We start from the raw sequence: 12,069 nt of genomic DNA, 5'->3' as shown, positions 1-12,069 counted from the left end.
TACAACAGAAATGATATTTAAATGCTGAAACATCGTTGGAAAGAATGCCTTATTTTCATTCAAAGAAGTGCAAAACGGCAAACTAGCAACCCCCCGTCCTCAACCGCCGTCTCTGTTTGCTCTTTGTTGTCTTTTAATGTGTTGATATTGGCTTGTCTTTCCGTCCGTCCATCCATCCGTCCGTTACGGTTCTAACTCATGCGTACAACCCAGAGAGTTGCTGTTAATGTTATATGGGTATTTGTAAATAAAATTGAAGAGCTGAGGCTGATTCCATAATAACCTCTACAGAAAGCTGTAGAGTATCCAGAATGAAGCAATCATCAATTTCCAAATATGACCAAATATCAGCGATCAAATTTCTGTCCTTAGTCATTTCAGGAGAAGAAATTAAAGTAGCACTTTATTTAAAGGAACACCTGTGGGGATTAATAAAGGTCTCAAGTTAGACAGCTGTGAATAGCTTATTCACTGCACGTTCAGCATTATTCATTATTCAGCATCACCTGCACTGTTTCCTGATGTGAGATCTGTTCTTCGAAAACTATGAATCATTTTTGGAAATGCGAACTATAGTAATCGCAGTACAACTTCAGTCTATGCTGTGTCAGTTAATGAATTATTGATGAATAACAATTACTATGGCAAATGTCTCCAGAGTGGCACCGAAAAAGCCAAGCCAGTATCACAACATTAGAACACACCCACCAGCCCAGTGTTCCTGTTTCACCCTGATGTTTTCAAACGATGTGAACCTGAAAAAGAATGACGTGACATGGTTTTTTTATGTCGGTAAGGAAAGAGTGATGAGCTGTATCACCTTGCTGAGTGAGTGTGTGAGTGTGGGGTGTTGTTTTAAGTCACTGTCGACAGCGTGAGGAGCTCTAAGGTGTGGAGCAGCAGCAGAGGAGCGCGTGACACGTCACTGGATTAGTGTGCGCGAAGCTGCGACGTCCTTTTCCAGCTCAGCTCGGCTCAGTCCTGCTGGAAGACGTCTCCAGAAGGACACCGGCTTCATCTCACTCTCCGCATGAGCCTCCTCCACGCTCTCGCTCTGCCCGCAGGATGAAGAGTCCACACTCGCTCCGGCTCTCTCTGCTCCTTCTGCTGCCTCACATCCACCTCGGTGAGTGCATCTTCATTCCTGTAAAAGCTTTTAGGAGACACGGAGGGGAGAGGTGAGCTAGTTATCAGCTGCGCCGGAGCTGTTATTGCCCTGATAATCCTTTAAGTACACGGCAAAATCCCCAGTGCTGAATTAACCACAGCATTCATGTGGGTCCAGCTGGACTCTTCAGTAAAGGGTGGGGTGGGGTGGGGGGGGGCGTTGGGCTGGGTGGGTGTGTGTACGCTCTGTAAACACCTAATTTCTTGCTTTTTCTCCCATTTTTTACCATGATGTCATGTGTTCATAACTTTTTTCGATCTTTGTTCTGCTAACCTGCTCCTGTAGCAAGTGAGTGAAACTGAAATATTTCCCCTTTGAAGCTGCACATTTGCTTATTTGCTTATTGCCTTTGATACTGAGTATATTTTCTTATGGACTTGAAATAGAATTTCTATTCTGTTTCCATAAGTCAGCCGTATTTACAGCGTGATCAGTATGAAGCCGGTTTGGTCCATCTAGGCTTTCATCTGGCTGCTGTTTCAGCTTTGCTTGCAGTGCTGCTTTAAGCTTTATTGATTTATTCCTTCATTTTTTTTTTGTTTCGTTTTTATTTGTTTGTTTGTTTCTCACAAAGCATTGCCCGTTGCAAACTGTGTCCATTTCATGGCTGTCCAAACAAAACCTTGTGTCTCCGAAACAGTAACTCTACCACAGCAGAAAGAAAAAGACCTTCCTAACTTTCACTGTAACTTAATGCAACAAGATTTTGTTCTACATCAGTTTGGGACACTTCTGTCGGACTGTTTGCCACGAAATGTTGTCATGGTGTGGCTCCTGGCGCTTTCCAAAAACACAAACAAAACAACAAAGATACAATGTTTTGTTCTGACTGTGATGATGCGTCAAATTAGCGACACATAAAACTAATTTCAGTCTTTACCTTCTTCCAGGACAATCAGATTTTGCTCCTTACTTCTATGACAATGGTCCCAGCAGCACCAGTGGGAACATGGCGCTGTTCAGCATTGCTGAAGACACACCAGTGGGTGAGTGCTTGAATTAACTGGACACTCGCACGGGCACAGGTGGACAATTTGGCTGTTATAGGTTGAAAACTGACAGCTTCAGGCTAAAAATGCTCAGTCATGAGAAACTGCAGCACTGCATGATCAGCCTGGTGTTTTAAAGCCTTTTGTCAATTTACGGATGCAATCAAACTGTCTGGTATATAGGGTTAGTTTTATATTTTTTATAGGTTTGGCAAGTGGCACATTAAGCATTAAGAGGCCATCCAAAAGGGTACTTTAAGACAAAAAGCCATGTGATGAAACCATGTCTTTATGTGCCTCGCCTTGTGCACAGGGGCACAGTTGTGCTGGGGCAGGAAAGGCTCTTCCCCAAAACTGTTGCCAGAAAATTGGAAGCATAGAATTGTTTAAAACATCTGTGTATGCTGTAGCGTTAACTTCACTCATCACTGGAACTAAGGGGCCCAAACCCTGAAAAATAGTCCCAGCTCATTATCCCTCCTCAGCCAAACTTTACTATTGGCGCTATGCATTCTGGTAGGTAGCGTTCTCCTGTCATCCATCAAACCCAGATTTATTAGATTCTGCCAGATAGTACAGCATAATTCATCACTCCAGAGAACATGTTTCCACTACTCCAGAGTCTAGTGGCAGCGTGCTTTACACCACTCCAGCTGACAGTTGGCATTGCACATAGTGATCTTGGGCTTGTGTGCAGCTGCTCAGCCGTGGAAACCCAGTCTGTGAAGCTTCTAATGCAGAGTTCATGTATTGATATTTCTTCCACAGACAGTTTGGAAACAGTTGAGCTGTTTTTGCTCCTAGATGGTTTCATTTCACAGTAATGCCACTTAAAATCAACTGGGGCACATCTAACATGGCAGAAATTTCACAAACTGGCAAAAGGTGGCATCCTATGACAGTGATGTGTTTAAGGTTAGTGAGCGCCTCAGTACGACCCATTCTGCTGCTAGTGTTTGTCTATGGAGATTGCATGGCTACGTGCTTGATTTTATAGGCCTGTTAAGAATAGATATGGCTAAAGCACATGAACGCACTAATTAAGAGGGATGTCCACATACTTATGGCCAAATAGTGTATATGTACTATACAGTGGCAGTGATTTGGTTGCCGTAGACCGTCGTACCTGCAATACCGTTCACAGCAGCGCACCTTGAGTGTTCTGTTGCTTATACAACAGTAATGCAAAGAGAGAAAATTAAGCCTAAAAAAATGTTTAAATGTCTTATTTATGCCAAAAATGCAGTTTCACTCCAAATGTAAAGTGATGCATGTATTGTTGTTTCTTAGCAAACAGTGGTCAGTAGAATGAAAAAGTCCCAATATAGCTAAAACACTTTTCCTCAGTCTGGTTGGATAAATTGCATAAAATGACACAAAAACATAAAAAAATATGGACTGACTGTTAACACGTACAAATCCCAGACCTATCAGATTCTAGGACTTCAGCAATTACATGGAGTATGAGGCAAACTGGCTGAGCTGTTTTTAAGATATACAGATGTTTAATGAAAGTTTGGACCTTCCATCAGTACATGGCTATTTAAGAGGTTAATAAGTTAATTGATATAGTATGTTTATTGACAGCACTGTGACATCACAGGGTCGTAATATATGTGTAGAGTAACATATCCCTGTTGTTGAAAGAAAACCTCGTATCTCCAAAATGGTCACTTTACAGGAGAAGGAAAAAACATACTTTACTTTTAATGTAAGTCAATGGAACCAACTGATGTTGGACGATGAGCCCTGGCTTGCACTTGGAGTTCAAGCGTTTTCTCGAAGGTGTTGGATGGAGGCAGTCGTGGGCTGGAGGTTAGGGAACTGGCCCTGTGACTGGAAGGTCGCCGGTTCGATCCCCAGTACCAACAGTGCATGACTGAGGTGTCCTTGAGCAAGACACCTAACCCCCAACTGCTCCCCGGGTACTGTGGATAGGGCTGCCCACCGCTCCGGGCAAGTGTGCTCACTGCCCCCTAGTGTGTGTGTATTCACTTGTCTGTATGTGGTGTTTGACTTCACGGATGGGTTAAATGCGGAGGTTGGAATTTCCCCGTTTGTGGGATTTTAAAAGTATCGCTTAACTTTAACTTAACCTTGTCACCAGAAGGTCACCGGTTTGATCCACTGAGCTGACAGGATGTGACAGAAGTGCCCTTGAGCAAGACACCTAACCCCCAACTAACTACTCACTGGGTGCTGCAGACAGGGCTGCCCACCGCTCTGGGCAAGTGTGCTCACTGCCCCTAGTGTGTGTCTTCACTAGTGTGTATGTGGTGTTTCACTGCATGGATTGTGGAGGTGAAATTTCCCTGTTGTGGGACTAATGAGGGTCACTTAATATTTAATAATAATAATAGTAATACGATTAGGGCTGTGTGCAGACTAGTTCAGATCTTTTGCACACTATTTTCTGCATGCCTCATGCCACAAAACGCATATATTACTTCCTCCAAACTTTATAGTCAGCACTATGCATTCACACAGGTAGCGTTCTCTTGCCATCCATCAAACCCAGATGTTGAAGTGTGCTACAGCGTGCTGCGCTAGTCTGAGTGGATCAGACACAGCAGTGCTGCTGGAGTTTTTTAAACACCTCAGTGACACTGAGAACAGTCCACCAACCAAAATATCCAGCCAGCAGCGTCCTGCGACCACTGATGAAGGACTAGAGGATGACCAACACAAACTGTGCAGCAGCACATGAGCTGTCGTCTCTGACTTTACATCTACAAGGTGGACCAACAAGGTAGGAATGTCTAATAGAGTGGACAGTGAGTGGACACAGTGTTTAAAAACTCCAGCTGCACTGCTGTGTCTGATCCACTCAGACCAGCACAACACACTCTAATAGTAAACCACCCAAATAGTACCTGCTCTGTGAGGGTCCATGGGGGTCCTGACCCCTGAAGAACAGGGTAACAGAGTATCAGAGAAACAGATGGACTACAGTCTGTAACTGTAGAACTACAGAGTGCAGCTATACAGTAAGTGGAGCTGATGAAGTGGACAGTGAGCGTAGAACCGTTGGACCGTTGTTCTGAGATTAGCTGTATGCCAAAGCGTGGTGTCAGTCATGTAGGCTACAATGGAGCCGATCCCTCTCTAATCTGTGGGCTTTAGCCATGTAGTAATGCTCCTCCGAAGAGACCCACATTCTCTCTCCGTACCTGCGACTTTCCAAACTCTTTAACTTTTCACTGTGGTTTGAGTTGCATGGAGGGCCTTGAGGGTCAATTTGGGAACTAGACTAGAATATGTTTCAAAGTTACGTGTTTTTTTTGAAGGTTACATAGAGGGATGTTTAAGCAATCGAACACAGAGGGAGTGTGTTATCATGAAATAACATCCCGGCTGTGATTTGGTGGCTGTAGTTATAGTGACTCACTCCTCGAGTGTCTCTACTGCTTTAATACAGCAGTTAAATAAATACAGTAAGAAATGAATAAACTGGCCGTGAACGCGGCATTTAATATGTTTTAATGATCAGTTCCTTCCTCCTAATTAAAGCTCCTTAACGAGCAGCTTGGTGCTACGTCAGAGTAACGAGCTCCGCCCACTCGTTGCTCCGCCAGCAGTTCGTTCACCAGCTCCTCACACTAAATTCCCAAACTGGTGTCTCCACTGAGCAGCTTTGTTTTTTATAGGGTCAGTTTTATGGCTCAGTCTGATTTGGTCCGACTCTGAAGATCAGACACGTTTGGCGATTGGTGTTGGGTTAATTTCTGGCTGATTCCAGGTTGTTCAGCTGTTCTTCTGTCACAGCTGCCGACTGAAAAGCTGCTCAGTGGTGATGACGGTTTGGGAATTTAGTGTCGTCTCGTCTTCAGAGTCGGACCGAATCGGCTGTGGGTCAGATGTTTGTTCAAATGGATCGAGCTTCTCCTACAAATTCAAGCTCGTTGTTTAGCAACAGCGTCTCAGCGGAGTGATACAGTGTTTGTGAAAATAACAGCAGTTAGAACGACTCTCAACCAATCAGCTCGCGTGGCTGGAACTAACTGTTTACAACAGTACAACTCAATGTATTGTAATAAACTGCATTGCAGCATATCATATTTTATTGTATTGTGTAGTATTGTGTCTTTGTATCTTAAATAGCTTGTGACTAGTGTGTAAAGTTGGAGTGAACATATCAGTGTAAGGCCAGACTGTGAGACATTCTAAAGCACAGATTTTGTTTCATTGCTCAAGGAAACTAAAATGGAAACATTAACAGTCATGCCTTATTCATGCTGGGCTGACGATGTAAATGGAACAGAGATGCGACTGCATTGTATCCTATCACATCAAGTTCTGAATTTCATGAGTTGTTACAACCTTATTGAATGCTGGGAACTTACATACAGCTGTGATTATTTGAACTCGTGCAACATGCAACTTAAACTTGAATTAACACCACACACACACATTTTACACAGGTGAGTTTGCTCTGATGACTGAGTGTTGGCGAAACGGAAGGTGTTGATTGGTGCACACGTACGGGACTCATTCACCAAATAAATCCGCTCCAGTCTCAGTTTCGTGCAGATGGTAGGCCATTGCCTGGGAATGTACCTCAAAGTAGCCCCAGGAATTTTCTCAGCAACCCCCAATGTGAGCAAGGAGAAGCCAAATTTAGATGCAGTTAGTCATTAAATTAACCACAATCAAATAACAACAAAGACAACACAAGTAATTTGTAGCTTCTCATTGCACACAAGCAAGCAGGCTCAGTTTACACAATTCTACACTGAGATTATATTAAAACAGACGTTTGATTGATGCGGTTGGAGTCAGGAACATAACCAGCCAAATTGCATATTTTGTTAATACACTATATTTCCAAAAGTTTTCACTCACCCATCCACATCATTGAATTCAGGTGATCCAGTCACTTCCATGGCCACAGGTGTATAAAGCCGAGCCCCTAGGCCTGCAGACTGCTTCTACAGACATTAGTGAAAGAATGGGTCGCTCTCAGGAGCTCAGTGAATTCCAGCGTGGTACCGTGATCGGACACCACCTGTGCAGCAAGTCCAGTCGTGAAATTTCCTCACTACTAAATATTCCACAGTTAACTGTCAGTGGGATTATAACAAAGTGGAAGTGATTGGGAACGACAGCAACTCAGCCACGAAGTGGTCGGCCACGTAAAATGACAGAGCGGTCAACGGATGCTGAGGGGCATAGTGCGGAGAGGTCACCTACTTTCTGCAGAGTCAATCACTACAGACCTCCAAACTTCATGTGGCTTCAGATCAGCTCAAGAACAGCGTAGAGAGCTTCATGGAATGGGTTTCCATGGCTGCATCCAAGCCTTATGGTGTGGGATTGATTTTCAGGAGTTGGGCTCGGCCCCTTAGTTCCAGTGGTAGAAACTCTTAAAGCTTCAGCACCAAGAGATTTTGGACAATTTCATGCTCCCAACTTTGCAGGAACAGTTTGGGGACGGCCCCTTCCTGTTCCAGCATGACTGCCCACCAGTGCACAAAGCAGGTCCATAAAGACATGGATGAGCCAGTTTGGTGTGGAAGAACTTGACTGACCTGCACAGAGTCCTGACCTCAACCTTGTAGAACACCATAGGGGTGAATTAGAGTGGAGACTGTGAGCCAGGCCTTCTCATCCAGCATCAGTGTCCAAATGGACAATGAGTGTAGAAACAAGGAGGTGGTCTTAATGTTATGCCTGATCAGTAGTAGATGCCTGAATGGCCACACAATGAGTCGCTTCTATGACACTATTTAACTGAGAAAAGCAATGAACTGGATTAACATTTAAAATGATGGTAATGATTTGCAGCTTTTTATGCACTTTTACTGTTAAGTATATGCAGCGCATTAGACCAGTAAAACAGTCTGTGCTGATTCAGTTGACACCTGACGTGGGTTTTGATGGCAGTTGTTGAGCTGCAAAAACTACATTGGATCAGATTAAATGAACTGGAAGCTGATATAACTTCCCATTCCTCTTTTATTTTGATATATACTTAACTCTAATTATATATAAACGGAAATAGATTTGATTTCTGTGAGTGTCCTTTTATTACGGTGACATCTATCTATCTATCTATCTATCTATCTATCTATCTATCTATCTATCTATCTACACCATATTGTGAAAAGTATTCACTCATCTGGCTTCACAAGCCTATGAACTCGAATGAGATCCCATTCTAAATCCATAGAGTTTAATATGATGTCGCCTCACCCTTTGCAGCTACAACAGCCTCAACTCTTCTGGGAACGCTTTCCACAAGAGTTAGGAATTTGTTTATGGGCATTTTTGACCGTTCTTCCAGAAGCACATTTGTGAGGTCAGATGCTGATGTTGGACGAGAAGGTCTGGCTCACAGTCTCCGCTCTAATTCATCCCAAAGCTGTTCTATGGGGTTGAGGTCAGGACTCTGTGCAGGCCAGTCAAGTTCTTCCACACCAAACTGGCTCATCCACGTCTTTATGGACCTGCTTTGTGCACTGGTGCGCAGTCATGTTGGAACAGGAAGGGGCCGTCCCCAAACTGTTCCCACAAAGTTGGGAGCATGAAATTGTCCAAAATCTCTTGGTGCTGAAGCTTTAAGAGTTCCTTTCACTGGAACTAAGGGGCCGAGCCCAACTCCTGAAAAACACCCCCACACCATGATCCCCCCTCCACCAAACTTTACACTTGGATGGGTGAGTGAATACTTTTGGCAGTATAGTATAGCTATCACATTTTTAGCAGCATGTTCATGACAAATAGCTTAGCCTCATGCTAAACATGCTTTTCTCTCTTATTCATTTGATTTGTTTGGAAGGAAATGACACCATACAGCTGTGCACTGATAACTGACACAGCAACCACAGCCAAGGCTCATCCTGCTGTCTCTGCTATCTCTAGCTGGATAAACTGTATGCAAATGAGCTGGGTGTCAACCAATCAGATTGTCCACACATGCACTTGAGAGATTATTACAATGGTTGAAAAGAAATTGTTGGGAGTGAGAGATAATTAGTGGAAATTTGTATAAATAAACCGGCACATCTTGATATTAAATTGTGTTATTATTTGCCCTGTCATTAATAATCCATGTAATTACTACTTTTATTCATTTTCAAATTTGGAAGCTAAGGAGCTCCACCCACATTATAGATCCACTGTGTTACATTTATAATTAATTAAAGTAGACCATATTTATTTCTGTGGATTATCTCAATGAAATGGCCTTCATATTACATTTTAAGAGGTAATCATAGGGGTCCAAGCACCTCACACCTTATGGAGCAAGTACAGGCATTTCATCTATTTGTATTAACAGTTGAGGAGGGAACTCAAAAGAAGATGTTCCATACAAACTGACCTTTTGACCCTGGTATGGAAAGAAATAGGTTATTCTATACAAATAATTTAAATGCCTGGAAAGCAGTGCAGTTGTTGACATGACATATTGGCATTGTTTAACTGAGTCAGTTTGTAAGTCTCTATAAATATATTTAGAACTGGTATAATGCATTCATAACACATTATAAACATGATTATAAATATTTATAAAAGGGAATTACAATGAATTATGCTTTACAGCCATGTTTATTATGTGTCATGAATTGTTAATATAATGCATTATAAAGTAGTGTTAATAACATGTTGTCCTGTCAGTGCCAAAGAAGTCAGTCCCAGCTTGGAGAGTGTAAAGTAAAGACAAATGCAAAGTTTATTTACATCCTGAGATTTACAGTGTTTTATTTCTCAGCACTGCTGCTGTTAGAACTGCATCTTCAGGGCTTCAGTCCTGAATATTCAGATGCTCCAAACAGGCCGTCCAGCCTAGAATCACTGCTACAGTGAGCTTTTCTTACCCAGCGCCTCGCTTTAAATGCTACACTACATTACATCACAGCAAACCAAATGCCCATCTGCCCCTCCCCTGAACCCCCTCTGACATCACGCTGAGCGTGAAGTCACTGTGGAGTGAAGGCCTGGAGAGGGAGAGGCGAGATAGTCGAGAGTCCTTCACTCTGTAGCACTACACTACACTACACTACACTACAGTGATGCTGGTTTCTGCTGCTGTTCTATTGGATATGCAGTCTTAAGTCAGTGCCAGGCTAACGGTGGTGCACATTAACACTGGTGTACACTGACTTTCCCACATTGGGTGAAACACTGAGGGCAGCTCTAGTTTAAACTCTGACATCTGAAGCCTGTAATGAGCTTTATTGTGGATGTTTTAGTGTTTCAGTAAATCCTACAGTAAATACTTCAACTTGAAGCCTCAGTCTTAACCCTGGAAGAGGCTTTAGTCCAATACGCCTCACTTTACTTAGAGCGGACTAATACAGCTTATGAGCCCTTATAATCTGTTATGAACAGTGCTTATAATACATTATGTTAACAATTCATAATGCATAATAAGCATAATTATAATGTGTAATGCATTTTTATATGTATTTATAGTCATGTTTATGATGCCCTGTGAATGCATTATACTATGTTATAAATGTGTTTATAGATGCTTACAAACATGACATTCACAGAAAGAGTTACCAAGTTTCTATAGTAAAACTTTGAGGTCAGTACTGTTGTCTTTTCTCTGATGTTGTTATCCTCATACATTTCCCACCACAGGAGCTCAGGTGTACACTCTGAATGGCACTGACCCTGAGGGAGACAGTGTCAGGTATGGCCTGACCTTCGAAAAAGGTTCTAAAGAGTACTTCCGGGTCGAGCCTAAGTCCGGCAGGGTCACTCTGATCTCAGAGCTGGACCGAGAGGTGAGCTACATCTGCAGTAGTGCTGCAGTAATTTACAGTATGTACGATCCGTCATATCTGACATATGTCTGTAAAGTAAAGCCTGTGCAGTTTTCTGGATAGGTTTGCTGATGTGATGTGTCTTGCTTCTTGTTTAGGTAGAGGATGAAATAGCCGTACTTGTCAGCATCACTGATGGGAGGAATAAGGTAATACAGCTGGACGTGCTTGCTTACTTCTTTTTTCAAGGACTTTTAGAAGTTAAAACGTTTGTAATTTAGAAGATTAGTGATGCCCTGTGGTGAAAATCTCAGGCTGAAACCCAAACCGAAATTTAGGACACAGATCAAATGAACACGATGAATAAAACGACGCAAAGCAAACTTTTAGTTATGGACAAAGTCAATATTTTACATCAGTTTAAACCTCACAAACAGTTCAGATTACCTGCACGGTTCCACTTTTTACAGTGCAGGTAAGGATTGTGCTGAAGTTTGGGCACCGCGATGAAATGACATGTTCCAAATCCTCTACAGAGACAAAATCCTGTACACTTTAATGCACAGTTACTGTTTATTTGCTGAAGTTAACATTTAAAATGTGTGGAAAAGTTATGGCACGTTTTATATGACATTTTCCCCCCAATATGTTAAACTCAGCAAATGAAAAGAGAGAAAATCGCATTACTTCTGGCATATCTTCACATATCTTAGCAGACCTGTATGATGTGGTTCATGCTTGCAGCTACAAATTGACCATAAAGTGACCTGATCATTGATCAAGCATAAAAAGACACAGGCACAGTCACTTTACCTAATTGTCTGGAAGTGTAAATGGCTAAAGTGCTTTCCTACAGGAAATAAACCTCAACCCACTACTGCCTGCAACATGCATAGCAATTTAAAAAACTTCACTTACTTGCATAAAGTGGTCCTTGATTATCAAATTACATAATTACAAAATTATATATATTATTATAAATATTCTCTCCCAGTTATTAAATAAAGAACACATTTTTTATAAGGTGCAGGGTCCTTTGGAGTGTGTTGCCTTGAGGCAACATTGTGAGACAATGGGAGGGAATAAAGCTGTGACCTGGCTTGTGACTGGCCAAATCCATTCCACTGCTGCACAATGTTGCTTCCAGGCAACAAACATATTTCTGCAATTCTGATAACAAAAAAATGTATACTGAATGTTT

At 42.3% G+C, this 12,069-nt stretch overlaps 1 protein-coding gene across 3 annotated transcripts in view; it reads left to right on the top strand.

Moving 5' to 3' along the window:
* The first annotated feature begins 929 nt into the window (after positions 1–929).
* Positions 930–12,069, top strand: part of LOC108437886 (cadherin-related family member 1) — a 50,544-nt gene continuing 39,404 nt past the window's right edge. For 2 of the 3 annotated variants that reach the window (XM_017715298.2, XM_017715300.2), the window contains exons 1-5: positions 930–1,126; positions 1,454–1,456; positions 2,059–2,154; positions 10,744–10,889; positions 11,027–11,077. In XM_017715298.2, the coding sequence (XP_017570787.2) occupies positions 1,066–1,126; positions 1,454–1,456; positions 2,059–2,154; positions 10,744–10,889; positions 11,027–11,077 (357 nt within the window). In that variant the 5' untranslated portion in view covers positions 930–1,065. The remainder of the gene's footprint in view (positions 1,127–1,453; positions 1,457–2,058; positions 2,155–10,743; positions 10,890–11,026; positions 11,078–12,069) is intronic. The other variant, XM_017715299.2, reaches the window with a different exon arrangement.

This window comes from Pygocentrus nattereri, chromosome 13, assembly GCF_015220715.1.
Source record: "Pygocentrus nattereri isolate fPygNat1 chromosome 13, fPygNat1.pri, whole genome shotgun sequence".
In the NCBI taxonomy this organism is placed as follows: domain Eukaryota; kingdom Metazoa; phylum Chordata; class Actinopteri; order Characiformes; family Serrasalmidae; genus Pygocentrus; species Pygocentrus nattereri.
Note: the sequence above shows the minus strand (reverse complement) of the source record. Positions and strands in the feature narration are given on the sequence as shown.